The sequence below is a fragment of the Remersonia thermophila genome, chromosome 1, assembly GCF_042764415.1.
Source record: "Remersonia thermophila strain ATCC 22073 chromosome 1, whole genome shotgun sequence".
In the NCBI taxonomy this organism is placed as follows: Eukaryota; Fungi; Ascomycota; class Sordariomycetes; order Sordariales; family Chaetomiaceae; genus Remersonia; species Remersonia thermophila.
Window position 1 is genome coordinate 4,415,584 of NC_092217.1, and position 26,431 is coordinate 4,442,014.

The window sequence follows — 26,431 nt, forward strand, 5'->3', positions numbered from 1 at the left end:
GGTATCAATCCATCTGCCTACCTAGGTGGAGATCTAGATAGCTAGTATGGGACACTTGACGCCCGAGAGCTCACGCCACCAGACCCTGCCGGCTCCCTCATTTCCTTCCCTTCCGCTGAACCGCCTTCTTCTTGCGCATCATGCGCTTGCGCGCAATGATCTTTGTCCGCAGGGCCAGCTTCTCGTCGGCCTTCTTCTTCGCATCCTTGGCCGGCGGAGGTTGGCCCTTGGCGCCGGCCTTCTTGCTCCCCGCCTTCTTGCCGTCCGCCTTGTCCGAAGGGGTCTCGTCTTCCTCTTGTTTGCCCTTGCCCTTGCCCTTGCCCTTGTCCTTGCCCTTCCCAAGCTTCCCTTTCCCCTTGCCGCCCTTCCTGTCCTCGTCGCCGTCCGCGTCCTGTCCGCCCTTGTTCCCCGGGCGACCCTGGGGCTTGGCGCCTCGGTCGGCCCCCTTTTCGGCGGCGGGCCGCTCCCGCGCCTGGCGCATCTTCTCGGCCTGCATCTGGCGCCGCTTCACCACGTTGGCGTTCTCAATGGCAAACTCGACGATCAGCCGCTGCGTCTTGCCCGCCTCGTTCTTGACGGCGTAGCCGTTGAGCCAGCGCAGGCCCATGAGGGCCCAGCGGTGCGACGAGTACTCGATGAAGCCGTACCCGCGGCTGCGGCCGCCGCCCACCTTCTCGTCCACCTTGGAGCCCTGGACCGTCTCGAAGACGATCTTGGCCTGGTTGACGACGCCGCGGCCCTTCTCCTTGCGGCGGCGCTCCGCCTCGCGGTCCTGCTCGCCGCCCCGCGTGGTCTCCTCCTTGGAGAGGGGCTGGCGGCGGCCCTCGCGCACGTCCTTGGCGAAGCCCACCACGGCCTGCCGGGCGAGCTGCTTGAGGTCCTTGGAGGTGAGGTGGGCGGGGATGTTGCGGACCGCGAGGCGGGTGAGGCTGAGGTGCAAGCTGGGGTTGGACTCGATGAGCTTCTTGCGCTGCTTGGCGCTGGCCTCGCGCATCTTGACTTCGTTGGGGGGCAGCTGGGCGTAGAGGGGCGAGTTCTTGGGGATGGCGCCCTCGGACAGCAAAAAGAGCCGGCGCTTGTCCTCGCGGCGCTTGCCGCGCCCTTCCTCGGCGAGGCGCGTGGCCTCGTCCTTGGACACGGCCGGCGTGACGTGCAGGATGCGGCCTTCCAACGTGTAGTTGCCCTCCGGGTCGGCGGTTTCGTCCTGCAGGACCGAGTGCTTGGCGAGCGTGGGGGCGGGACGGTGCTTGGGAGCCCCCTTGAGGCAGGCCTTGAAGTCCTCCTCCCGGATGAAGCACACGAAGCCCGTGCCGGCGGGGCGATCCGTCGCCTTGTCCATGACCACGCGGGCGTAGCGCACGGGGCCGAACCGCCGGAAGTGGGCCTTGAGGGTCTCGTCGGTGACGGTGTAGGGGAGGTTGCGGAGGAAGACGGTGGTCGAGTTGTCGGTCAGCTGTTTCTTGGGCTTGTCGGATTCGTCCGAGTCGACCGTCTCGTAGTCCGAGTCGTCCATGTCGATGTCCTCTTGGTCGAGGTCGCGTTGCTCCTCGTCCTCGTCCTCCTCGTCTCCCTCCTTTTCCTCCTCCTCCTCCTCCTCCTCCTCGTCTTCTTCGTTCTCGTCTTCTTCGTCCTCCAGGTTCTCGCCGTAGTTCTTGAAAAAGTTGATGAGATCGCGGTCCTCCTGCGTCAGGTTGGGATCATCCAGGTTGTCGTCGTCCTCGTCCTTGCCCGCCTTGCTGGCCTTCTTGGCCTTGGCGCTCTTCTTGTCGGCCTTGTCGTCCTTGGCGCCGTCGTCGGCGGCCGACTTGTGCTTCTCCCACGTCTGCTTGTCCACGGCCCAATCCACGGCGACGGTGCGGCCGTCCACCTCCTTGCCGTTGATGGCCTCCATGGCCCGCTGGGCGTTCTTGCGGCCGCGCATCGTGACGAAGCCGAAGCCGGCCAGCTTGCCCTTGTCGTTGGGCAGGTCGGCAAACTTGACCTTGCCGTAGCTCTGGAACAGCTTGGCCAGCTGCTCGGGGGTCTTGATGCTCCAGGGCAGGTTGCGGATGATGAGCTTGGGCGCGCGGCGCGACTCCTGCAGCTCGGCCTCGAGCTTGCGCTTCTCCTCCATCACCTTGGAGGCCAGCTGCGGGTCGACCTTGGAGGCGTCGCGCAGGCGCGGCTGGGCGATGTCGAGCCGGAGACGGCGGCCGTGGAACAGCTCGTTGTTGAGCTTGTCCTTGGCCTCGACGGCATCCTCGGGGTCGGCGAAGGAAACGAAGCCGTAGCCGCGCGACGTCTTGGTCTTGGGGTCGAGGACGACGGTGGCGTGCTTGACGGGGTAGTGCTGCGAGAAGAAATCCGTGAGGGCCTCGCTCGTCACGTCGGGGGCCAGCGACCGCACGAAGAGCTCGCGACGGGACTCGATGCGGGCCTTTTTGGCGGGAGGCGGAGGGTTGGTCGACGACGAGGCGTGGTTGGCCGCCGACGAGGCGTCGCGGTCGGGTCCATGGCCGGCGGAGACATCTTCGGCGTCACGCTGGCGTTTTTTGTCGGACTTGCCCATGGCGAGCCGTGGGAGGGGGGGGGGGGGGGGGGGGATGGATGGATGGAAGGATGGGGGTTTTGTGGTTTGGTGGTTTGGTGGTTCAGTGGTTCGGCGTTTGGTGTTGGGAGCTGCTCCCGCCCAAAGAACGATCCATGGATCAATTGAGGAAAAAAAAACCAGGACCCGAAGCAGCGATAAGCGCTTATCGGGGGGGAGAGGTTGTGTCGGCTGCCATTGGATGTGATGTGGGGTCGCCGAAACCATGGGCGGCCCCTCCCTCCGCAACCCCACCCCCTGGCACCCGCTGCCCAAATAGGAATCCGGCATAAACAAAAACACAACAAGGGCACCGCACATCCCGCTATCGACACCGTCCAACCACCAAACCCGACCCTCCCCGCTATACTTACTTACGGTACAACCCGCCCCCCTCCCCCCTCTCTCCCTTCTACGTCACCCTCCGAGGCCACAGACCGCTACCCCGTGTTGAACACGCAAATGCGGTCCGGCAAGAGGTCCCCGGAATAAAAAGCCAGCCAACCAACAACCATCCCATCCCAAGAAACAAAGGCGCACCAGAGAGTCCCGCCCGGCTCCATCATGCCCCCCCGGACCTCGACGCGGTCGACGCGATCGTCGGCCGCGGCCACGCGCACCTCCTCTCGCGCCTCGTCGGCCGCCACCAACCCCAACGTCCCCGCCGAGCCTGCCGACAACGCCCTGCGCACCCGCGTCGCCGCCGTGTTCCGCGAGGCCCAGCGCACCACCGCCACCCACCGAAAGCTGGCCGTGACGCTCCGCAAGATCCAGGAAGCCTGCTGCTACGAGCCCACCTCGGTCCGCAAGACGTCGGCCGCCGCCGCCGACGCGTCCGACTTTGACGAGGATGACTTCAACGCCGAGTTTGTGCGCTGCGTGCTGCGCGTCATGCCCGTCAAGAAGAGCGAGGGCGTCGGCGAGAAGACGATTCGCTTCATCGGCCTGTTCCTCCGCCACGCCGTCGACAAGGACAACGAGGCCCTGGGAGAGCTCGACCCCGACGCCAGCACCATGCCCGAGACCCCGGCCACCCGCCTGACCACCCACCTCATCGAGACCCTCCTGCCGCTCATGTCGGCCAAGGACAAGTTCGTCCGCTACCGCTCGACCCAGCTCCTCTCCCACATCGTCAACTCGCTCGACGCCATCGACGACGACCTGTTCCAGAAGCTGCGCTCGGGCCTGCTCAAGCGCATCCGCGACAAGGAGGCCATGGTCCGCGCCCAGGCCGTCCTCGGCCTCGGCCGCCTCGCCGGCAACGAGATCGAGGCTGAGCCCAACTCGGACGACAGCGACGACGACGGCGGCGCCGGCGCCGCGTCGGGCGGCGGCCTGCTCGAGAAGCTGCTCGAGGTGCTGCAGAACGACCCGAGCGCCGACGTGCGCCGCTCCCTCCTCGTCAACCTGCCCATCCTGCCCAACACGCTTCCCTTCCTTCTCGAGCGCGCCCGGGACCAGGACGCGGCCACGCGCCGCGCCGTCTACTCGCGCCTGCTTCCGGCCCTGGGCGACTTCCGCCACCTGTCGCTCTCGATGCGCGAGAAGCTGCTGCGCTGGGGCCTGCGCGACCGCGACGAGAACGTGCGCAAGGCCGCCGGCCGCCTCTTCCGCGAGCGCTGGATCGAGGACTGCGCCGGCACCGCGGCCTCGGCCGAGCCCGGCCAGCCCGCCGAGGTGTCGCCGCCGAACCTGGACGCGCTCCTCGAGCTGCTCGAGCGCATCGACGTGGTCAACTCGGGAGGCGAGGACGGCGTCGCCCTCGAGGCCATGAAGGGCTTCTGGGAGGGCCGCCCGGACTACCGCGACGCCATGGTCTTTGACGACAACTTCTTCGAGACCCTCAGCGCCGAGTCCGTCTTTGTGGTCCGCACCTTCAACGACTTTTGCCGCAGCGAGGGCAACGCCAAGTACGAGGCCCTGGCCGAGGAGAAGCTGCCCGAGGTCACCAAGGTCGCCTTTTACCTGGAGCGCTACGTCAAGGTGCTCATCGACGCCATTAAGCGGGCCGAGGAGCGGGCGGACCAGGGCGAGGACGACGACGAGGACGACGACGACGACGACGACACGGCCGAGCAGGAGTTCATCGTCGAGCAGCTGCTGCACATCGCCCTCACCCTCGACTACTCGGACGAGGTGGGCCGCCGCAAGATGTTTGCGCTGCTGCGCCAGACCCTGTCCATTCCCGAGCTGCCCGAGGAGGTGACCAAGCTCACCGTCTCGGTGCTCCGCGACATCTGCGCGCCCGACGCCGCCGGCGAGAAGGAGTTTTGCAGCGTCGTGCTCGAGGCCGTCGCCGACGTGCACGACACCATCGTCGACGACGACGACAACACGGACCTGCCCGAAAACGACGACGAGAGCTTCCACTCGGCCCGGTCCGAGGTCAGCCGCGAGAGCACGCCGACGCGCGAGGGCCGCGGCAAGCCCGGCAAGCCCGAGCTGTCCGAGGAGGAGGCCGCCAAGAAGGCCATCAAGGAGATCATGATCAACATGAAGTGCCTGCACATTGTGCAGTGCATGCTGCAGAACGTCCAGGGCGACCTGCAAAAGAACGACCACCTCGTCTCCATGCTCAACAACCTCGTCGTGCCCGCCGTGCGCAGCCACGAGGCGCCCGTCCGCGAGCGCGGCCTCGTCTGCCTCGGGCTCTGCTCCCTGCTGGACCGCTCCCTGGCCGAGGAGAACCTGACCCTCTTCATGCACTTCTTCGCCAAGGGCCACACGGCCCTGCAGATCACGGCCCTGCACATCCTGACCGACATCCTCAACGTCCACGGCGCCCAGCTGCTCTCGTCCAACCCGGCCCTGCTCAAGGTCTACGTCAAGGCCCTGCGCTCGGGCGCCAAGCACCCCGAGGTCCAGGCCGTCGCCACCGTCGCCGTCTCCAAGCTCCTGCTGGGCCGCGTCGTCGGCGACCGCGACGTGTCGGCCGAGCTGCTCAAGACGCTCGTCGTCGCCTACTTTGAGCCCGCCAGCGCCGGCAACCAGAGCGTGCGCCAGGCGCTCAACTACTTCCTGCCCGTCTTTTGCTACTCGCGGGCCGAGAACCAGGACCTCATGCGCCTCGTCGCCCTGGACGCCCTGCACACGCTCTACAACGTGCGCGAGGGCTTCGACGACGACGAGGCCGACGTGGACGACGAGATGGTCTCCCTCAGCACCATCGGCGCCTGCCTCGTCGACTGGACCGACCCGAGGAAGTGCTACGTCCCGGGCGGTGCCGGCGGCGGCAGCGGCAGCAGCAGCGAGGCGGTCGAGAAGCGCGTCGTGAATGCCGACGTGCACCTTGAGTTTGCTCGCGACATTCTCGAGCGCTTAAGCGGTAACGTTCCGAGTACGTCCCTTTTTTTCTCTCTTTCCCCCTCTCCCTCTCCCTATCTACCTCCCCGGGTCTGCTGCGGCAAAACCAAAACCAAAAAAAAAAAAAAAAAAAAAAAAAAACCAGTAAAGCTAACCCATAGGGTCAAACAACAGGGGAAGAAAAAAAGATCCTCGCCTCCCTCCTCTCCAAGCTCCACGTCTCCCCGGCCTCCTCGGAGCCCCTCACCCGCGACGTCTATGCCGCCGTCTGCCACGCCGTCAAGACCAACCTCCTCAACGACGCCGCCGGCCGCAACGCCCTCTACAAGATCCACGTCAGTCTCGGCAAGATCGTCAACGCCCTCGACGCCGCCGCCGCCGGCGACGCCGCCACGTCGGGCGTGGGCGGCGGCGGAGGGCGGTACAGGAGGAGCATGAGCCGGGCCAGCTCGGTGGCGACGACCGCCGCGTCCGAGGCCCCTCGGCGATGGGCGGCGGCGGCAGCGGCGCGGCGGCGCCGCCCAGGGAGGTCAGGATCAAGGAGGAGGAGATGGAGGATGCGGTTCTTCCCAGCAGGGAGCGGGACGACCACGAAGAGGACGAGGACGACGAGGACGATGACGCCGCGACCGTGGTGCATAGGACGCCGGAAGAGAGCGTGGTGGATGAAGACGAGGAAGAGGAGGAGCTGTAAGGGAGGGTTGACACGAGGCTGGCCGGGTGAGCTTGCAAAGGTCGAGGGGAGGGGATACCGTGATGATGATGATGAGCCATGTTGTTGGTTGGGTTTTGGTTAGGTACCGGTACCTTATGTAGGGGGTAATCAGGATGGGCGCGCGGGTTCGCTGAATACGTATATATATATATGACTTGTCATGACTTGCAAGGACCTAGCTTATTTGTTTTTGTTTCCCTCGCCCGTGTGATGCTGAATGCTTTCGGTAATTACGCCGCCGGGGGGGTGTCCGGCTGAACGCCCACCCTCTATTATGAGGATATCTCTCTACCTTTCTATGCTATGATGATTGATCGCTCCAGAGATGCTTTCAAAACCCCTTGCCAGCACAGCCCGTGATCCATCCGTTCTCGGCATGCTCGCGAGCACGCAACCAATACACCAACCCCCCCACCCCGACATTCACCACCAAATGCTGCCCCAAGCTCCACGCCGCGCAGTACAGGTACTTTGGCGAGAAAACGGTCCAGATGAACAGGTGCGTCCTCAGCACCGTGCACGCGGCCATGACAGCCGCCACCCCGCCGGCCGCAAACACCGTCAGCACCGCGACGTGGCGCTTCCACGCCGACGCCTGCCTCTTCCTCGCCTCCTCCTCCTCCTCCTCCTTCTCCTCTTCTCTTGGCATACGCCCGAGCGTCTCCCGGGCCGGGGCCGCGTCCGTCGCCTCGTAGGGCCTGGGCGCCCGCGGGCTGCTGCACCGCTCCATCATCATCAGCCACCCGGCCCAGCTCCACCAGATGCTCCCCGCCCAGTTGCCCACAAACGTCAGCACCCCGACCACGGCCACGTTGAAGCTCGCCACGCCGTTGTACGCGCTCGACAGGTCCACCGACGCGACCGAGTTGGAGCCGCCCTGCGCGAAGAAGGCGGCGTGCTGGAGGAGGAGGATCAAGGTGCTCAGCTCGACGGGGGAGAGGTCGTCCATGGGCCGGCGGCGGGAATGCTCCGTCGGGGGAGACGCGAGGAGGCGGTACTGGATGCTGTAGAGCAAAAAGAGCGGGATGTTGGTGGGGCGGGACTGGGTGAGCGCCAGGAGGGTGTAGAGGGTGAAGAGGGTAGCGACACCTGTTGGCGGCGTTAGAGGCTCCGGGCTTCCCTTGCTTGCTTTTGGCGCGGGAAGCTACTCACCGCTTTGACTCCACGACACGCTTCGGCGAAGCAGGATAAACGCGAGCACCACGGCGGCGAGAATCCCAAGGCCGATGAACACGGTGTGAGCGCGCGTGATGAGCGGGGCGTGCTTGGAAAAGTTCATCTCCAGCATGCCCCGAGCAAACCCCGTCACCAGCTCCGGTGCGTCCTCCAGCGTGAAAGCCACCTTGAAGGTGAACGCGGCGAGGACAAGGGCCGTTGCGGCCGCGAAGCTGAGCCAGATGGGTAAGCTGTTCAGGCCAAAGACAAGATTCATGTGAACCCAGATGTAGGCGGCGGCGATGAGACACCAAAGCAGGGCCGGGTTGGTGTGGAGGTACATCTTGACAATGTCGGGTTCGCCGGCAAACTTTTGACCCGTCTGGTTCCAGCTCCGGACGATGCGCATGACGAGGAGCAAGAGAGCGGTGGAGACCACCTGGGCTCTGGGCGACTGGTGGCCCCTGTTGACGAGATTCAGCATTGAGCCCCCCTTTGCGACGCATGCACAAGAAAGCACCACATACCGCTTGAGCCCTCGGATGCCGGTATACGCAAACCAGGCCGTCGTCGCCCAGTACCAAAAGTGCTGCTCCTCTTCGACGTAGCTGCTGGCGAACATCATGATGCCGTACGCCGCGATGACGCCGGAGAGGGGCACAAAGGCCAAGCGCTTGTCGTCGGCGAGCATGGCCAGGGTCTTGACGGCGGTCAGGAACGCCACGACGGCGATGGCCTGTCCGAGAAGCAGCCTCGACATGTCGTAGTTGCTGGCCATGCTGCTTAGAACGTCCTGGGCGTTGCGAAGCCACTGGCGTCTCGTTAGAGGATGCATCAAGAGATGGTCGCGGCGTGACGTACCTTGGCGACAGCTGGGATCAGCACCGGGGCAGCCTCGCCGTTGGAAACCTGGCCCAACAGGCCCGTCACGTTCTTCCAGCCGTGTGCGAGATCCTGGTACGCAGCCCGGGACTCGGTGAGCGTGTCCCGGTCAGATTCCGACTCCAGGATCTCCCGGCCGAACGCCGCAACCACGATGTCGAGGATCTGGCGTGCGTTGCGCATCAAAAGCTGCACCTGATCCCGTGCTGCGAGGAGTTAGCCGGCGGCCTGCGGGGGAGCTTGGCCAAGGGTTCGCTCACGATCAGGCCAGAAAGGCAGAAACTCGGGGATCAGCGCGCCAAGGTTGTTCTTCGGGACGGGGAAGCCCAGAAGGGCGGCGAGGGTCGGAGCGAGGTCCGATTGTTCCACGGTGCTGTAGTATTGGAAGTCTTCGCGTTCCGGAAGCGGCGACGGGAGGCCGCTCGACAGGGCCCTGAGCTTGGGCGAAAGGAAGACGAGGGCCGGCGAGGTCTCCCCGGCGGAGGACGCCCCGTGGTTGCCGGCGTCGTTCATGCCGTGGTCGCCGCAGAAGACGAGCAGGGTGGACTGCAGATGGTCCTCGGACTCCATGGCCGTGTAGATCTGGCGGATGATGCCGTCCATCTCGCGCTGCTTCACCACCATGCGCGGGCTCCTGGGCCCGCCTTTGTGGCCAATGTGGTCGAGCCCGAGATAATGCAGCACCATGGTGTTCCAATCGTCCCTCTTCAGCTCGCCGGCGATGTGGCGAGTAACGTTGTTGTCCACCTCGGTAAAGTCCTGCCGCCGTTAGCGGGTCTCGCGCTCGCGCCCGCCGCCCTGCGCGGATCGTACTCACCGAGACGAAGAAGCTCGACGTCCCGTCGGCGCGGTCAAAGGTGTCCGGGAACAGCTTGAGCCAGGTATCGTCTCCGTACATGACCAGCTTCCCCGTGTTCTTTGCCTTCATCTGCGCCAACCATGTGTCCTGCGAAGCCAAGCTCGAGCTCTCGTCGCCCTCGTCCAGGTTGAGGACGACATCGAGGAAGGAGGGGATCGAGCCGGTGGTGATGGCCTTGAGACGCGGCATCGTGACGGTGGGGGAGGTCGCGTGCGCCGTGAACGGGAGCGCGGCGCCATTGCGGATCAGCCTGCGGGAGGGAGGACGAGGTCAGAGGGCTGGGCGGAGGCTCGAGATGGGATTCGCGGGAGGGGAGATGCGCTTACGACTGCGTGAACTGGAAACCGCTTCCTTTGGCATACACAAAATCGCTGTCCCAGAACCAACATTAACTCGACAGCCCGGCATGCGCCGCCCAAACCAGAACCGGAGCGCACCTTCGCAGCGCATCGATCACCATGAAGACGATCTTGTCGAACTTGGCCTCGGGGGGCTCGCCATACTCGGTGACGGCGTCGAAAGTGGCCAGGCCGGGGAGCAGCGGCTTGTACGGGAAGAAACCGGTGGCGAAGACGAGGATGGCGGCGGGGATCAGGAGGTTGGCGACGAGCAGCAACACGGAGCTGAGGAAGCCGTTGCAACCGCGACGCGACGTCATGGCGGCAACGGACCTCTCAGGGCAGGGAGGGGGGTGGCGCGGAAGAAACGAGCCGTGCGTGGGAAAAAGAAAAAGAAAAAAAAGACTGTCAATTAAACTCTGGGGCCATGATCATGAACGATGCGACAACAAGGAAGCAGTCAAGCCTATCACAGAACGTGTGTGGTGGTTTCAGGGCAGACCGTGTCGCGAAAGGAGTTGGACTTTTGGGTCTTGAATACTTGGCCAAGACGGGGAACCTTGAGAGCTTCTGAACGTGGTGGAACATGGAACATGGAACACCTGCAACCCCTGAAAGCCTCCCCCACACAGCGGTACCGGGTGGGTCCGCACCGTTGCGATGGGCCCGGCTACTGTCTGCCCCAGGTGGGCAGTCCGCGGCGGCACTTGAGCACCCCAGCGGCGCCTCCATGGCCAGGGGGAAAAAAAAAACGTACATCTCAAAACAAGACATGAGGGCTGAAAGAGAGAGATAGAAGAAAGAAAAAAAAAAAAAGAAGAAAGGCAGCAGTATGGTAAGAATGGAGGATATCTGCCCTAGAACCCTTTTTTGTATGCCCCAGATACCTTATCCCCCGTAACGAACCCGGATGCAAGTCCTTGCCCACCACACAGACAGACGGCTGCTGCTTGATGACCGTCATGTGTCGGGCCCCCCAACGCCAACTCCAGCCACCTAGGTAAACCCGCCGATATAAGATGGTTCCATGTCATATGAGCGCCTCACGGCTCGCCCATGCCGAGCGTAACAGGACCGTTGCTAGACCCGTCAAGTCTCCTTCAGCCCTCGTCGGCTCACCCTCGCATCCTCTCAGGCCGCTCCATCGCCCTCGTCATGGCAGGCCAGGACAGACCTGACCTCGCCGGCAGCGTCCGTGGCGGTCTCCTTCCACCCTGGCTTCCCCACGGAAGCCCAACCGGAAGATCCCGGATGCCTCGCTTTCCAGGAGTTCGGGGTCATTCACGACGGCCTCTCATTTCCTGGCCTTGTTCTTCTTGGCGAACTTCATGGGAAAGACGATGTTCGACTTTTTGCGTCGCCTTTTCTCAATCTTCCTCTTGCTGCTGCTGCTGCTCGACTTCGTGCCGGCCGGCTTCGCGCCGTCGACCTCCATGGCGGCTGCGAGGCGTGTCAATGTTGAACATGTCCAGCAAAGAAACCCTGGGGCTGCTTGCCGGGCCCGGGCAAACTCACCGTCGTCCGTCTGAGGAGCAGCGTCCTTCTCTGCCGCTTCGCCAACGTCAGCATCGAACCATGAAAGCGTCGGCTCGGACAAGGCCTACCCTCGGTCATCTCGGCATCCCTTTCCGGCTTGGGGGCTTGGGCGATCTCCATGAGCTTGGCTGAGAGGCGCTCCAGGCGGGCGGCCTCGACGGGCTCAAACACCCTCTTCCTGAGCAGCCGGTTGTTCTCCTTGACAACCGTCGACCGCTTGCTTTTCGCCATGTTGTGTTGGCGGGATAGGATGTTGGGTGGTGAGTTGGGGGCAGAAGTGGGCGATGAAAAGTTGGTGATGTGAAGGGGCGTGTGAGAAGAGCAGCACGGGTACAAGCATGAAAAATAATTTTCCGTCTTGGGGAGTTGTCGTTAACGATAACGTTATTCATCAAATGGGAACAAGAGCGGTCCACGGGTACGTGGTACGTGCTGGTCAGTTAACTACCAGTTAGTTGCACATCCGCTGCGGCTGCCAAGACGTCGAGGCCACCCGACCCCTGCCCGTCCGCCAAAGGCAGCGCGCGCAGGTTGACCAGGCCAGCTCATTTCTGCCCCGAAACACCGCCTTTTTGTCACGACGACATGGCTGGGCTCGGAACGAGACCCGGACAAGGGAGCGCCAGCTCATGAGAATAAGCCATCCGTCTCCATCTCATATCCCCCTCCTTCTGAGCCTGCTCCCCGGGGATCTTTCTGGGACGCTTCTCACCTCCTCGCCGGTCCAAGGGCCTTGCAAGAAAGAACCTACAGCGTTCATCTCGGTTCTTTCCAGCCTCGAGGCTGCAGAGCTCGCATCAACACTTTTGCCCGTCCCCCTCCCCTCCCCCCCTTTCCACCAGGTCTCACACCTCCGATTCATACCCGGCGCACTTTCCCCTAAGAGGCATCTCAGATCATCCATCACAACGCGTAGAGCCCTGAAGCGTTGAGGATCCGGCCTTCGATTCGGCCCAAATCATCTTCAGTCTTACCGAGTACCCTTTGAAGGCCAGGCATCTATTCTCTCCTTTCGCCAACATGGACCAAAAACCGTCCGAGGTGCAGAGCCTCATCCGGACGGTCCAAGTCCCCGCCATATCAAAGGCCATTCTTCAGTCCATCTGTTCTGTCAACGGCATCCCCAAGACAGGAAACAAAAGCGACCTTCAACGACGCATCATTGATCGTAAGTACGACGGCTTCTTTGAAACACCGGCGATGGCCCCGGTGGGCGACGCAGCCAGCCCTGCCGTCTCTTCTTCTTCCATTCTTGTGTTTCTCTCTTCTCATTGCCCTCTCCTCTTGCGGCCGGCCTCTGTACGATTTTCCCTCGGCCCAACCCCGAGGCTACCCCGCCAGCCCTGCCTTGACAGTCATGGCTTACCAGAACGGACCAGAAATCAACCACTGCAGCGAGGCCAAGGACTGGATCCGGCTGCAAGAGATTCGAGACAGCATCGTCAGTCGAGCGCCCATCTATGTGACGCCCGCTCTCATTGCGCAATCGCAACCACAACCACGACCATCACCACAACCCCAACCACCGGCGCCACAGGTTGCATCCTCGCGTCGAGCACAGGCGGTGCCTCAGTCCACGTGGGGCGCTCCCTCTCTGGGACAGTCGACCCCCGGGTATGCCCTGTCGTACCAGAACTATCAATCCCTCGGCAGCGTGCGGCCGCAGAACCCGACCATGGCCGCGTACCCAACCCGGCCTTTAGGCCAAGGGCTGAACCCGCCCATCATTTCCTTTAAGCCGAGTCCGTTCTACGAGCCAAAGTACCAAGTCGGCGAGGTCAAGACCTTAGAAGGTGGTGCGCCTGCATTCGGTTCTTGGGCCCCCAGCGCACGATTCCGCTGACAGTCAAGCAGTCATGACGGCGCACCGCAATACGGAGCGCATCTCCGTCAAGGTCTCGGATCATCCGGCGCTGCAGCTATGCTCCTCGGACCCGACCATGCGCGTCATGGTCATGTGCGCCGCCAGCAACGTCGGCGTCCAGGACATTGCATTTCCCTACCAGTGCGAGCTCAAGGTCAACGGCGGCGACATCAAGGCGAACCTGCGTGGCCTTAAGAACAAGCCCGGCTCCACCCGCCCAGTGGACATTACGAGCGCGCTTCGCCTGAAGCCTCAGAGCTATCCCAACAACGTTGAGCTCACCTATGCCTTGACCCAAAAGGTACGCGGCGTTCCCCGGGGCGCAAAGGTTCGCTGGCAGCGAGGGAATGGCGGCATGAGGGGAAAGAAAGACGCCGGATGACTGACAGGCCTGCAGAGGTTCTACTTGACCCTGGTCGTCTGCAAAACCGTCTCCATAGAGACGTTGGTTGCGCAGATCCAAAAGAAGATCCGCAAAGAATCCGTCGTCGCCGAGAGTAGGTCGACCGCGTTGCGAAGCGAGAGGAAGAGAAGAAGCCAGACGCTGACCGACGTATGATTCAGTCGCAAAGAAGGCCAGCGATCCCGACGAGGTGGTTGCAACATCACAAATCGTCAGCCTCAAGTGCCCTCTCACGTACATGAGGCTGAAGCTGCCGTGCCGGGGCGTCTCCTGCAACCATATCCAATGCTTCGACGCCACCTCCTACCTCCAGCTTCAGGAGCAGGGCCCGCAGTGGCTGTGTCCCATCTGCAGCAAGCCTGCGCCGTTCGACCAGCTGGCGATTGACGAGTGAGCGTCCCATCCACAACGGGCATGCCAAGCCACGTTTCTAACCGAGGCTATCCAGGTACGTCCGAGAGATACTCTCCAAGACGTCGGACTCCGTCGAGCAAGTCACCATCGAACCCGACGGCCAATGGTCCGTCCCTGGCGCCAACAAGCACGACACCCCGAGCCACGACGCCACCAGCCTCGACGACGACGTTGTCATTTCGGAGGTCACCAGCACGAACAGGGCCGGCAGCACGGCCGGGACGGCTCACGGCCGCGCGTCGACGTCAACGCCGCACCTCGCGACCCCGACAAGCGTCGCGTCGACGCCATCCGCCACGGCGCTACCGTCCAGAGCCTCTACGAAGCGGCCCGCTCCTGAGGTTATTGATTTGACGCTGTCTGATAGCGACGACGAACCGGCGCGACCTGTGAAGCGCGCCAACTATGGGCAGACGGCGGGCTCAGGGTCATTTTAGAGGAAGACCCCGACCCCGAAGAAAAAGGAGACTTTGACGAAAAACACTCCAGCTTCGGGGAAGCAGTCTGGCCGGGATTAGCGGGTTGGCAAACACATCCCTGCAGGGCTTCTAAGCATCAGAGAGTCGGCCCTTTTTTTTTTTTCTTCGGAAGACGAGGAAGAAGAGCAACCCGTGACGGTGCTTCGCATTTTTCTTTGTGTCATATTACCGCATCTCTCACTTTGCTAGCGGGGTAGCAGATGGGTGGTCAGGTTGGCGTTCAGGGGGTACTTCTGGTCTGCCTGCTGTAATCGGGATGGGGAGGGGTGTCACGGAGTTAGGAAAAGGATGGGAGGGTTGAAGGGGAGATCGCTATCCGATCTATCTCGCCTCCCTGGTAGACATGATGGGATCACTGGATGGGTGCAAGCCCGGAGCGACGGCTTGGGGAGGGGGTTACATAGAATGGGACTGGGCTATCTCTGCAAACAGGATTCTTATACCGCGATGTGTTGCTTACCAAGCATCGAAACGCCATCCACGTCTTGTGTAGGTACTGACACCTGAAGAGAACTGTTGACAATCACAACAGTAGGGTCTTTTGAGAAGTGCCCTTGCGGGAGACGGATCAAGGCATGACGGATGTCTACATAGGGCAGTCCGGACGGGGTTTCCGTGGTCTCTTTGAACGTTGGTCTGTGGATTCCTAACCTAAGCCTTGAAACTGCAGCCACAGCTTCTCCGTTGAATTGTTTACCAGCTCAGGTAACGAATGCACCACCATGGCAAAATGTTATCATGGATGTGCGGCGCTGGCGTGTTTGCAATCGGATGTTGCCGTTGACAGCGGCCAAGGGCCCTCCAAGGGTCGAGGTTGGCATGGATCCATCCTTGGTGTGTATTCAAGAATGTACCGTACCGTACTGTATCTTACAGGAGACCCCACGTCGCTGCTGGAGCTCCCCCAAGCTCAACCTCCGCGACAACCATACCGACCCATCCCGCCGCATCAACCCCTTGCTGGCCCCGACCCTCTGCTCACGCAGCCGCCCGCTTTCCTCCCAACCACCACAGGCACGCAACGAGCTGCATCCTGTCGCCAGACCTTCGGCGAGCGCGAACGCAGACGACAGAACATCCGACCCTGGCCTCTCAGCCGAACATCCCAACCAAACGACCAACGAACACCACATCCCCCCCTCCCCCCCGCCAAGCAGGATAACAAGGAGCCGGACACCTAGACAGCCCTCGAGACACGAAGGAGAAGAGCCAGCTACGACAGGACAGCAGCCTCCTACACAGAGGACCACACACAACACCCCATCACCAACCAAGAAACCATACAACCAAACCCCCGAATCAAAGACAATCGGATCACCCTACCGCCACCGCCACCACCAGCAAAAACGAATCTTCCTCCAAGGAGAGCAGGAAAATAATATTGAAAAAAAAAAAAAGACACAATAACAGCCAAAATGTCCTTCGAGCCCGTCATGCCCCCTTACAACGCCTCCGACCCTTCGGCGCGCTTCCTCTCCGCCTCGTGCCTCGACTTCTTGCTCATCGAGCTCGTACCCATGGCGCACCGCGTCACGCGCCAGCTGGAGGGGAGGGCAAAGGAGGAGGAGGAGAGGTGGCTTGCTTCCCAGTCGTCGTTGTCGTCGTCTTCCGACCCCGCTTCCTCCTCCTCCGCCTCGGGCGGCGGCAGCGGCGGTGGTGGTGGGAACGGGGGAGAGGAGAAGAATAGGATAGGCGGCGGCGGCGGCGGCGGCGGCGCGGACGACGCGGTCGAGATTGAGGCTGGGACGCTGATCGACGAGGAGGAGGAGCGGGAGGCGGTGTTTTGGCGGCTCGAGGGGATCGGGTACCGCGTCGGGCAAGGGCTGGCCGAGAGGTTCTCGCGCGACCGGCCAAAGTTCAACGACACGCTCGACATCATCAAGTTCCTGTGCAAGGACCTTTGGACGCTCGTGTTTCGCAAGCAGGTGGACAACTTGAAGACGAACCATCGTGTATGTGCTTTCTTTTCTTTTCTTTTTTTTTTTTTTTTCCGGTTTGTTCGTTTCCCCATGACGAACACTCATACCCCCCTCCCTCCCTCCCCTCCCTCTCCTCGACTACTCGCCAACGTACTCCACCGAGGGGGATGCGTTGCTGACCCGTCACAGGGCGTCTACGTCCTAACAGATAACGCCTTCCGGCCCTTTGCTCGCATGAGCGCCGAGGCGCCCAGCCAGGCCGTTTTGCGCGCCCAACCGGTAAGCCTCCTTTCGACTCCCCAAGGTAGTAGTCACGGTGGCCTTGTTGCGCATCGCGTTGACACGCTGCAGTTCCTCTGGTTCCCCTGCGGCATCATCCGCGGCGCGCTCGCCGCCATGGGCATCACGGCCACCGTCCAGGCCGAGACGAGCGAGCTGCCGGCGGCCGTGTTTCAGATCAAGACGGTCCCGGTGAAGACGTGATTTCGACGTTGGGAAACGCCGACGGGTTGGCTGTTGTGGACCGGTCGCTTGATCCAACGGTGACGCGCACGATGAGGCAGCGAGAGAGAGAGAGAGAGAGAGAGAAAGGGAGTGAGGGAGGGAAGGGGGCGCGGCCAAAGAGCATCAGGTACACACGAACTACGACGAAACCAACCCCCCCCCCCCCCCCCCCCTTTCCTTTCACGCCTCAACGGCTACGACCACAACCATGGCCAACCCGTCTCGGCTCAAGAAAGGCCCTCGCCCCGCTTGGATTGGATACCTCTCAACACCGGTATCCCCGTTCTCCTCCCCGCCCCCTGCCTAGTTGGCCGAGCTCCTCCAGCTTGGCAATCGGACCTGCTTTCCTTCCACGCACGGTGCTCTCGTCCATCCACCCCTCGGCCGTGGGTTTGCCGAAGAAGAAGCCCTCGCTCGCCGTGGGCGCGCCGCCCGTCTGTCTTGCTCCGGGGCAAGGGAGGGGATTATAGATGGGGGGGGAACCTTGGCGTGGCAGACGCCGGGTACCCTAGGCCGCCCTCATCGAACAGCCGGGCGCGCCTTTGCGGGATGGCACACGGCCCAGCCGGTCCGCCTTGGGTCGGTTGGATGGAGGCTCACGGTTTCGTCGCCGCCGCCTACCGCAACGGAGACGACGCAAAGGTGTTCAGAGGGAGAGAACACGATGGGAGGTGCAGGACAAGCGTTGATGCAAGCACGATAGATGGAGGAAGGCTCGGGATGAGTAATACTAATAATAGAGAAGCCCCACCGTGGTTATGACGGGATGCATGCATGCATGGCATGCGTGTCAGAGAGAGGTTCCAACGTAGGGGTTGAATTTTCACGTTGCATTTCACGGCGCACGCCTGTCTGACCACGCAATACATGACCTGACCCGGCCGGTTGCGGGACGCACGGCAAATCGAAAGAGGAACTGAACCCATAACGCAGTCTATGTGTCATTATACCACCTACGTATTGCCATCGAGGGAGAAAGCTTCACCCAGATCTGGGAGTTGGGTAGGGTGGCCAACTACCGACCTATCTTACGGTCGACCGTCTCTCACCGTCAGGCCGCTCGCTTACAAACTGCCGGGGGGAAAATCCCAGGAGGCGCGCCATACGAGGTCCCTCCTTTTTCATCGACCGAGCAGTTCTCGCCGTCGTTGGTTATCCGAAACCATCATCAACCCTTAAAGCCTAAGAACCGAGGAAAATGCCAATCAGCCACCTTGATCTCAAAAAGTCCTAGAACCCGGTTGAACGAGGAAGAGCAAACCGCGGGTTTTTATTTATGCACTACCGGCCTTAAACGACAGCTGAGATAATATCCTCCAAGCCATCGAGGTTGCGCTGTGCACACATCGTATCTTGATGTTTCTTTTGTGTCGTGACGAGAAAAAAGGAGAAAAAAAAAGCAAAGAATCCTGCTATAGCAACGACAAAGCAAGGGGTGGGGGTTGAAGGGGGATGACGGGGAGTTATTCACTTTTGGGGAGGGTTGTGGACAAAGTCAACACCCTTCTTGATGTTGCCCTGGAGGCCTTCAATCGCCTTGCTCAGCAGCTTCTGCTCCTTCTCGGTGATGTCACCGAGGATATCGACGGCCTTCTCGGCACCGTTGGGCTGGGGAGAGGAAGATCAGTCAGCAATGATGAAATGGAACAGGAAGAGAATGGGGGGGAAAACACGTACGCCGAGCTCGATGGGAACCGAGAAGAAGTCGACGCCGACCTTCTTGGCGATCTCCTCGCCGCCAGGAATGCCGGGGAGGTAGACGTAGCTGGGCTCGACGAGGCCCTTGGCGCCCTTGGCGGCCTTGAGGAGCTTCTCCGCGAACCTGTCCATCGAGTCAGTACGCACATACGCACACAACAAGAAGACCGCTCCCGAGATGGGGCGTGAGCGACGTGAGCGACATACCGGTAGCCAGCGTAGGCCATGGACAGGGTAGCCGAGCCGGCACCGTCCTTGGCCTTGACGACCTCGTCACCACCGAACTGAACCCGGTTGACGAGAGCATCGTACTTCTCATCCGGGATGGTCACGGCGGGGGTGACCTTGCTGAAGAGCGGGACGATGGTCTCGCCCGAGTGACCGCCAACGACGGGGACGGTCAGCTCGTAGGGGTTGCCGCGGCCGGTGGCATCGGCCACGAAGGTCTCGGCGCGGACAATGTCGAGCGTCGTGACGCCGAAGAGGCGCTGGGGGTTGAAGACGCCCTTGCCCTTGAGCACCTCGGCCGAGATGGGCACGGTCGAGTTCACGGGGTTGGAGATGACGAGGATGAAAGCCTTGGGGGCCACCTCGGCGGCCACCTCGATCAGGCCCTTGACGATGCCGGCGTTGATGTTGAACAGGTCGTCGCGGGTCATGCCGGGCTTGCCTGGAGGGCTATGTTAGCGCGCGGACCGGGAGGAAGCGGACGAGCGGCGGCGGCACGCACGGGGAATGCCGGCGGGGATGATGATGATGTCGGCATCCTTGAAGGCGGTCCTGGCGCCGTCGTTGGCGGGGAGGTAGCCGGTGGTTTTCTGGAAGGCATGGCGTCAGAGGCCTGGACAATCTCCCCCGTTGGATAGCAGGGTTCTGGAGCTTACCGCGCTCGACGAGATGTGCGACAGGTCGGCGGCGACGCCCGGGGTGTTGACGACATCATAGAGGGCGAGCTCGTCAACGAGGGGGGAGAGCTTGAGGAGCAGCGACAGAGGCTAATGGGAGGCCGGGTCAGCAATGGTTGTTGACTTTGCTTGGGTGAGCCAGCGGGAGACAACAACGCACCTGTCCAATACCGCCAGAGGCGCCAGCAACGACTGCGCGTCCAGAGTCAGCAATCTGTCTCGCCTTGTTCTGCCCGCCAGGCCGCGAGGGGGTAAATCCCGCAGGACGAGTCGGCGGCATTGGCGCATACCAGCTTTGACCATCTTGACGATTGGCTTGGGGATCAGGCGATCGAAGAAGAGGGCGGCCTGTGTGTGTGTGTGTGTGTGTGTGTGGAAGAGGCGAACGAACTGGGGATGAGCGAAGGAGGACAAAGCTGTCAGCGACGACAAGGAAGCTTGAACGCGTGTGGTTTGGGAATGGTGGGAGGAAGGGTCTTTTGAGGAGCTTGGGACCCGGACTGGAAGAAACCTACGTACCGGTTCTGTACTTCCGCAGGGTTGGAGACAGATGATGCGATTGTGAGCTGGGGGAGGTGGGAGCTTGGCGGTTAAGTAATTGCTTGCGCTGTATGGTGGGGTTTGGTCAGGTTCGCGGGGCAATTGAGAGATTGGGGAGGAGGGAGCGAGGGAGGGGGGGGGGAAGGGGAATCTGGAACCGCGACGATCGACCGCCCCGCGTTTCCGCCTCCTGGATGAACTGATAGCCGCTCACCCGCTCACGCGGCGCAATGGATGGTCTGCATCAGCCCAGGGCAGTGTGGAGGGGCCGGGTCAATTCAGTTGACGCCGTTCCCATTCGCTTACAGCGGCACACGGCCCATGGCGTTTTGTGTACGTACAGGCTACTACAGGAGGTGGAGGAGGACTTGGTCGGCCGGCCTTGCCATCCCCAACACGAAAAAAAAAAAAAAAAAAGCCTCCTCCTTCACCATCACCGCCTGGTGGTTCTGGAACTCTGCCAACGCCTTCCACATGAATGTTTCATATGACCACGCCTTGGGCCAACCGTTGCCTAGGAAGCGGAGAAAGTGGACTCCCGAGGCCCGACACTCGGCTGTCGAATCGGGCGAGGCCGGGTCACCGCCCAGGCATGCCTGTGAAACCCCATGGCTGTTGACAAGCCTTGTCGCTGATACGGGAGCCTATCGTAGCATCATAGGTTCCTTTCCCTCCAACATCAACGGCTTCCGGTGTCTCACTCCGGAACATGGCATTGCGCACCGGGCCTCCCAGATTCCGACACACTCTCACACATTCACACGCAAACACATAGACACGCAGAGAGAGAGCGAGACGGTCACTCCCTCTTGGGATCTGTCCTTGGCTGGTGTAGTGGTGGCGCAACGCACCACCGGGGGGCGGGGGGGGGGGGGGGGGTTGCGAGAAAGAGCCCTCCCTGCCTGGGTAGGCTGATTTGGATTGTTGGAATGGATGTCAAACGCCGTGGCCGTTCCTAAATGCAGTATGTTGGGAATCCGCCCCGTCCCGTTGCCCCGCATCATCCCCGCTGCCGTTCTGCCGCGTTTCTGAGCCCCTCGGCTTTCCTCGAGGGTCGCGGCCCGACGCAGAGATACACCTTCTCGCTGGCCTCCCAGCAGCTGTCATACCACCTTTCCCATCTCCGCTTCTACCTCCCCCCTTTTACTGGGCGGCGGCGGCCTTCTTGGCGGCGGCGCCGCGGAGCTTCTTGGGCGGCTCGGGCTTGACCGGCCGCTGCGCCCGGCGGATGGCGCTGACGCGGGCGACGGCAGCGGCACGAAGGTCGGGGCGGTAGTAGTTCTTGGCGGCCTGGCGGGCGACGGCCTTGTAGGTCCTGCGTGGTTCGGCAATTCCCGGTCAGCATCACGACTGCCGTCCAATCCTCGTTTGCTTTGCGCAGGAAGAGCGCGGGTTGAGCGGCGTGGGAGCACTGACTTGCGCGCGGTCGTGGTGTAGGTCACCTTGTACAGGCTCGAGGCGGGCTTGTTGGCGGCCGCGGGCTTCTTGGCGATGACCTGAACGCCCTTCTCGCCGTTGGGGAGGATGCCGATGGCCTAGTCGAGCGTGTCAGATCGCAGAGTTCTTTTCATTCTCTTCTGGCCTCGGCCCATGCGCTCTCTTCTCTCTCTGGGGGGAGCTCGTGTGCGCTCGCATCGCCGTACCTTGGGGTTAACAAAGCCCGCATGCTGTGCACCTTGTTAGCCAGCCTGGTCTTCCTCTTGCAAAGTCCCACGCTCTCGGAAACCGTACCTTGCGGGAGTGCAGGTTCGTCAGGTTGAGAGGGTCCCGGGAGAACTGGGGAGCGCCCTGGGTCTTCCTCTTGACGAGGTAGGCATTCTGGAGGCCTGGCATTCCCGTCAGCACCTGGTCCAGACCGGGAGAATCGGCGTTCGGGGCAACGTACGGGTGACCTCCCAGATCAGATCGGCAGAGACGTTGGACATTTTGGCGGTAGGGGACGTTGAAAGCGTGGCGTTTTCGGTCGGGTCGTCTGCAAGTGTTCGTGATGGAATTTGAGATCGCGGCCCTGGATTTTCGGCGTTGTGCCCTAACATTACTCGTTTGGGATTAGCCCGGCCAAGACTTCCAACAACGAGTCCCTAGAGCAAGCCAAGATCTTGGATGGTCCGTGCTTCTTCCTTCGGAAGCCTGCTGCCAGTCATGCAACGCCAAGACTTTTACGGCGCAAGGGCGGCGGCCTCTTTGCGGGAAGGCAACGCAACCTCTCCCAGACACTTTCGGATGACGACGACAAAGCAATCTCCGAACTTGGTCGACCTGAAGCTCTGGATCGAGCGCACAAGATGCGCCGTCAACGACCCGTAGCGCACCTCTGACTTCCTTCATTCGTTTCCACAATTTCTCCTTTCCGTTTTTTTCTTCTTTTTCCCCTCTGCGATTCCTCCTTTCTGACTGCCCACCATCCCGCTGTATCCGGCAACTCCCTGACTCTTTTCTATCCCGTCTTACCTGCGCCCCGGCCTGGCAAACGGCCGCGCGGCGCCCTCGAGGGTCAGCATCTCCCAAACGGCCGATCAACCACTTGAACGCGCCCAAATAACAAGAAACCTACCCACCCGCGCAAACTTGTCAACCACCCGGCCTCGAACCGAACGCGCGATTCTCTTGCCCGAAAAGAACCCCACACCAAGATGGACTACCTCCTCTACAGCCTCAGTTTCCTCGCCCTCGTGACCGGCACCCTCCTCTACCTCCTCCGCGCCCGCTGGCTCCCCCTCGTCCACGACCTCGACGCCAACCTCCGCGGCTCGGGCTCCTACCTCTACTCGCGCCTGACCCCCTGGCACCACCGCGATGACATCGCCGTCGGCGCCTCCTTCGAGGACGACATCGAGGCCGGCCTGACGTCCTCCACCTTTGACCTGGCCGGCAACAACGTCGCCGCCGGCGACGCGCGCGCCGGGCTGGACGACGCGGCGAAGAAGGAGATCCTCAAGATCATGAAGAAGAGGAGGATGCGGTTTGACGAGGCGAGGAGGGTGTACATGGAGCAGAGGTTCCGGGAGCACGGGATCGGGCCGGATGGGCTGCCGAGGGATCCCAAGTTTGTGAGCTTTTCGTGAAAAGCGGGGGAGTGCATGGCGAGAGGGGATCTGGACGGGTGGCGCAGGTTGGTTGGTGGGTTGGGAGGGTTGGGAGGTTTTCTCGTTGTTGTTTTTTTTCTTTATTCGCTTTCTGCTGTTTTTCGGGGGGGTGGTTTCGTGTCGTTGGAAGAGGCCGTTTTTTTCTTTCCCCCCTTGGCTGGTTAGCTTCCAGCTGTCCTGTCCTTAATACTCCTCCTGTCTCTGTCTCTTTTCCTGTCTCTTTTCCTATGTCCTATCGGGTCGAGCGCAGCGGCGAGGCGTTAAGGGCTGGTTCTTTTGCTTCCGTCGGAGCGCGATCGATCATACCAAACTACGAATACCTGCTAGGAGGTGGTCTCCAGCATCCATCTCCTTGGGTTATACCAAGTCATCAGCAAGAAATCATCTGTCTCGAATCGCTTCCTTTGTGGTTGTTGCTCCTGTGCGGTGGCTGCTGGTCCATGGCGCTGCATGCCCTCTTGCGTTTCTCTGGAATTACACCTTGAGGACGGATGGTTGCGCTCCGAGAAAATCGGCTGTCACTCTAATTGTCAATATCTGGACGTCTCCAAGGTCAACGTGCCATGCCATTGATGAAGCCGTGATCAACGAAGATGGGCCGTATCGACATGCAGACACACGGTGTCCCGGAGTTTTGCGACGCTTGTGTCAGGCTCTCTTACGTGCTCAAGTCTGGGATGAAACGCTGGCTGTGTGAAACGCCGAGTGCCGGGGCCAGCAAATGCGGTGAAATTTCTCGAGAGCAGGAGCGGTGGTCCGAATGACCTAGAGGCGTTGAAAGGACACCTACCTAGCCATTAGAAACGGCTTGTTGAGCCCTGGTGGATGCATTGGTGGAAAGGCAATGTTCACACTGGAAGGGAAGTTGTAGGCTGGATGAGGCGCGGTCATCAGGACGATCCTATTGTCAGGGAGGCGGCGGGAGGTGATACGGCGTAGTACATCGACAGCTCCCGGAACCAAGAATAAAATGAAGCCTGGGACTTGTTCCTTATTCATCATCTCACCTAGCTACTAGATACATAGTATACTGTGTCCACGATGTCCGAGTTAGACCACGTGCCTCACACCTGGTGTGTCTTTTGCACCGACCCAACGGCTTGTCTCGATTCTCCGATCCGATGGCTGGTTTCGGGCCGCAAAGGTGTGCTGCCGAGTCGGCTTTCACCCCCTCTCGATTCGGTTAGATCCCCCTCTGCTGCAAGCGCAGCGCCAATTGCCCGTGCTCGGCAGTCAGCCGGAGGTTTTGAATCGAACGCGGGGGAGGAGGGGGGGGGGGTGGACCTTGCGGTAAGAGTGCGTGCCGGTGTCAAGTGAACGGTCTCAACGCTGCCAACAATCAGACGGATGTGATGATCTGGATCGTCGTCTGCTTCCATGTAAGACGCGTGCCGCCTGTTCACGTGCGCTTCCGTCATTTCGAGAAGCCAAGCGGGGGAAAATTCCGGAATGGGCTCGCGCTTTTTGCTCCGTCCTTTGTGCGCGCCGTACTCGGGTGGGTTAGGTGAGTTCAGATAAGGCGCCAAATGGGCAGGTCACGGAGCGCTGGGGGCCGCCTAGAGCGGTGAGTTGATTTTGGCCTAGAATGGCATCCCGGAGCCTTGATCCTTTTGACCAGCCCCCCCCCCCCCCCCCTCCCCCCAAAACCCTTCCCTCCACCCCCCCTCGCCCATCACCTTAGTCTATGTACGCAGTAGCAGAGAAGATCCATCCAGCAACTGTCGCTGTGCACCAGAACCAGACGGAATATATACAAGGATCGCCAATGGCGGGACCTGAAACCAGCAATCGGCGAGATGCAGAGTGGCACAGGTCACCAACGCGGAATAAGACACACCCTCGTCGGGTGTCACAGCTTCGTCGGGCGCGCTGCCTCGCTGTCATGATCCACACTGACCTACCTCAACTCGCATCTCACGACAGCGACGCCGCAGAGACCGGCGCCAGCGAGTCGCGCCGTTCTGTACAGACAAGAGAGGTAGGACGAATCCAGTCGGTCAGATGTGGACGGAGGAAACATTGTTGTGCCCGTCCCGCTGCTGGCCGCACGTGTGGCATTCCGCGCGCAAACTCGACGAGGCGCGCCTCGCGGTCCTTCATTCATCCTCATTTTCTTCTCTGGCCAGAGACATTGCACGCGTGTGGGAAAATCAATGTGTTGGCTGGCCGTGACTTGTAGCGTATGTACCCACGTAAAGTAACGTACGCAGTACAAGCATTCGCAGAGAGATCCGATGGGGGGGGTGGCCAGTTTGGACTTTGTTCCCCAGACCCACATGTTCCGCCCGATGTCTGGTGCCCATCCACCCCTGGGGGCGTCCGGAAAGACAGAGAGCGCTTGCTTGAGCTTGAGAGGAGCGCAAATGAGACCAAGACTCAAGTGCCGATTTGTCTGTTTGGATTGCGACAGACGGGGTGGTTGTTGATATTCTCCAGCTCGCCATGGTCGCGGGGCCAGCGCCTCTGGGGTTGGGTCTGCCGCGGCCGCAGAAATGTCTGCTGTGTGTCGTCTGCGCAGGATGCAGCCCCGGATAATTGCGAGCGCGCCGAGGTTGCAGGCGGGATGCATCGGATGGCGTTGGTTGAGGTACCTATCTCATCTCCAAACACGACCCAACGGGATGCGCTGCGACGTACCATGGAGCTCTTGTCAACCAAACCAACCACAGAGGCCGTTTGTGGAAGTCCCGTTCGTTCCTGTACCCAAACGTCGCTGCAACCCGACGGGAAGGGAGGCTGGAATGTCAAGCATCGGGAATGAGGCGACGCGCTTAGCGAACTCCTCATTCCCGACCAGCACGCGGCCTGACAGCGACGGCGCTTGAAGCTCCCCTTGATTGTGTACTCAGTAGGTTGGACGGTTGGGACAGCGTAGACAAGACCGCTCCTTTCCCGTCCCTACCAACAAGTGCCTGACAAGTGCTGAAGCGGATGGCTCCATGTCTCGGACAACGACGCCGCGTGGGGACGATGGAAAATAAGCAAACGGCATTTCAGTTGGCGCTACGCAGTACATCCAAAACGCCAGCCAGCCAGCGCTCGTCCTCTGCGATGACGGGGGAGCCTCCTGAAGCAACATTGGATGCAGATGATGCGGAGGCCGAGGGCGCGTTTGGCATTGTCCTTGGGGCCACTCCCATGGCAGCCTGGATTGTCGTCGCGGGTGTGGTGTGTGTGTGTGTGTGTGTGTGTGTGTGTGTGTGTGTGTGTGTGTGTGTGGAATGTGTGGTGTGTGGCGTACACGTACATACAGCGGTGCAGTGGT

The 26,431-nt window shown here is 61.4% G+C and overlaps 9 protein-coding genes across 9 annotated transcripts; 4 read left to right on the forward strand and 5 right to left on the reverse strand.

Moving 5' to 3' along the window:
• Positions 1–97: 97 nt before the first annotated feature.
• VTJ83DRAFT_1227 (uncharacterized protein) lies at positions 98–2,548 on the reverse strand (the record flags this gene model as incomplete). Its single annotated transcript, XM_071007363.1, has 1 exon — positions 98–2,548. The coding sequence occupies one exon, from the start codon at positions 2,546–2,548 to the stop codon at positions 98–100; it is 2,451 nt and encodes an 816-aa protein (XP_070870580.1).
• A 582-nt stretch (positions 2,549–3,130) lies between these two features.
• On the forward strand, positions 3,131–6,666 carry VTJ83DRAFT_1228 (uncharacterized protein; the record flags this gene model as incomplete). Its single annotated transcript, XM_071007364.1, has 2 exons — positions 3,131–5,903; positions 6,044–6,666. 2 exons carry the CDS (start codon positions 3,131–3,133, stop codon positions 6,664–6,666), a joined length of 3,396 nt encoding a protein of 1,131 aa, XP_070870581.1.
• A 249-nt stretch (positions 6,667–6,915) lies between these two features.
• On the reverse strand, positions 6,916–10,138 carry VTJ83DRAFT_1229 (uncharacterized protein; the record flags this gene model as incomplete). The annotated part of the gene is made up of 8 exons (XM_071007365.1): positions 6,916–7,673; positions 7,737–8,203; positions 8,267–8,550; positions 8,601–8,827; positions 8,882–9,380; positions 9,439–9,730; positions 9,807–9,851; positions 9,918–10,138. 8 exons carry the CDS (start codon positions 10,136–10,138, stop codon positions 6,916–6,918), a joined length of 2,793 nt encoding a protein of 930 aa, XP_070870582.1.
• A 974-nt stretch (positions 10,139–11,112) lies between these two features.
• VTJ83DRAFT_1230 (uncharacterized protein) lies at positions 11,113–11,585 on the reverse strand (the record flags this gene model as incomplete). The annotated part of the gene is made up of 3 exons (XM_071007367.1): positions 11,113–11,258; positions 11,334–11,369; positions 11,423–11,585. The coding sequence occupies 3 exons, from the start codon at positions 11,583–11,585 to the stop codon at positions 11,113–11,115; spliced, it is 345 nt and encodes a 114-aa protein (XP_070870583.1).
• Positions 11,586–12,374: 789 nt separating this feature from the next.
• On the forward strand, positions 12,375–14,472 carry VTJ83DRAFT_1231 (uncharacterized protein; the record flags this gene model as incomplete). Its single annotated transcript, XM_071007368.1, has 6 exons — positions 12,375–12,522; positions 12,734–13,147; positions 13,209–13,519; positions 13,616–13,715; positions 13,783–14,011; positions 14,070–14,472. The coding sequence occupies 6 exons, from the start codon at positions 12,375–12,377 to the stop codon at positions 14,470–14,472; spliced, it is 1,605 nt and encodes a 534-aa protein (XP_070870584.1).
• A 1,457-nt stretch (positions 14,473–15,929) lies between these two features.
• On the forward strand, positions 15,930–16,916 carry VTJ83DRAFT_1232 (uncharacterized protein; the record flags this gene model as incomplete). Its single annotated transcript, XM_071007369.1, has 3 exons — positions 15,930–16,466; positions 16,623–16,712; positions 16,785–16,916. The coding sequence occupies 3 exons, from the start codon at positions 15,930–15,932 to the stop codon at positions 16,914–16,916; spliced, it is 759 nt and encodes a 252-aa protein (XP_070870585.1).
• Positions 16,917–18,112: 1,196 nt separating this feature from the next.
• Positions 18,113–19,843, reverse strand: VTJ83DRAFT_1233 (uncharacterized protein; the record flags this gene model as incomplete). Its single annotated transcript, XM_071007370.1, has 8 exons — positions 18,113–18,119; positions 18,409–18,545; positions 18,615–18,759; positions 18,843–19,305; positions 19,366–19,453; positions 19,520–19,630; positions 19,701–19,732; positions 19,831–19,843. The coding sequence occupies 8 exons, from the start codon at positions 19,841–19,843 to the stop codon at positions 18,113–18,115; spliced, it is 996 nt and encodes a 331-aa protein (XP_070870586.1).
• Positions 19,844–21,223: 1,380 nt separating this feature from the next.
• Positions 21,224–22,005, reverse strand: VTJ83DRAFT_1234 (uncharacterized protein; the record flags this gene model as incomplete). The annotated part of the gene is made up of 5 exons (XM_071007371.1): positions 21,224–21,395; positions 21,497–21,615; positions 21,724–21,747; positions 21,812–21,906; positions 21,966–22,005. 5 exons carry the CDS (start codon positions 22,003–22,005, stop codon positions 21,224–21,226), a joined length of 450 nt encoding a protein of 149 aa, XP_070870587.1.
• Positions 22,006–22,713: 708 nt separating this feature from the next.
• VTJ83DRAFT_1235 (uncharacterized protein) lies at positions 22,714–23,145 on the forward strand (the record flags this gene model as incomplete). The annotated part of the gene is made up of 1 exon (XM_071007372.1): positions 22,714–23,145. The coding sequence occupies one exon, from the start codon at positions 22,714–22,716 to the stop codon at positions 23,143–23,145; it is 432 nt and encodes a 143-aa protein (XP_070870588.1).
• Positions 23,146–26,431: the final 3,286 nt, after the last annotated feature.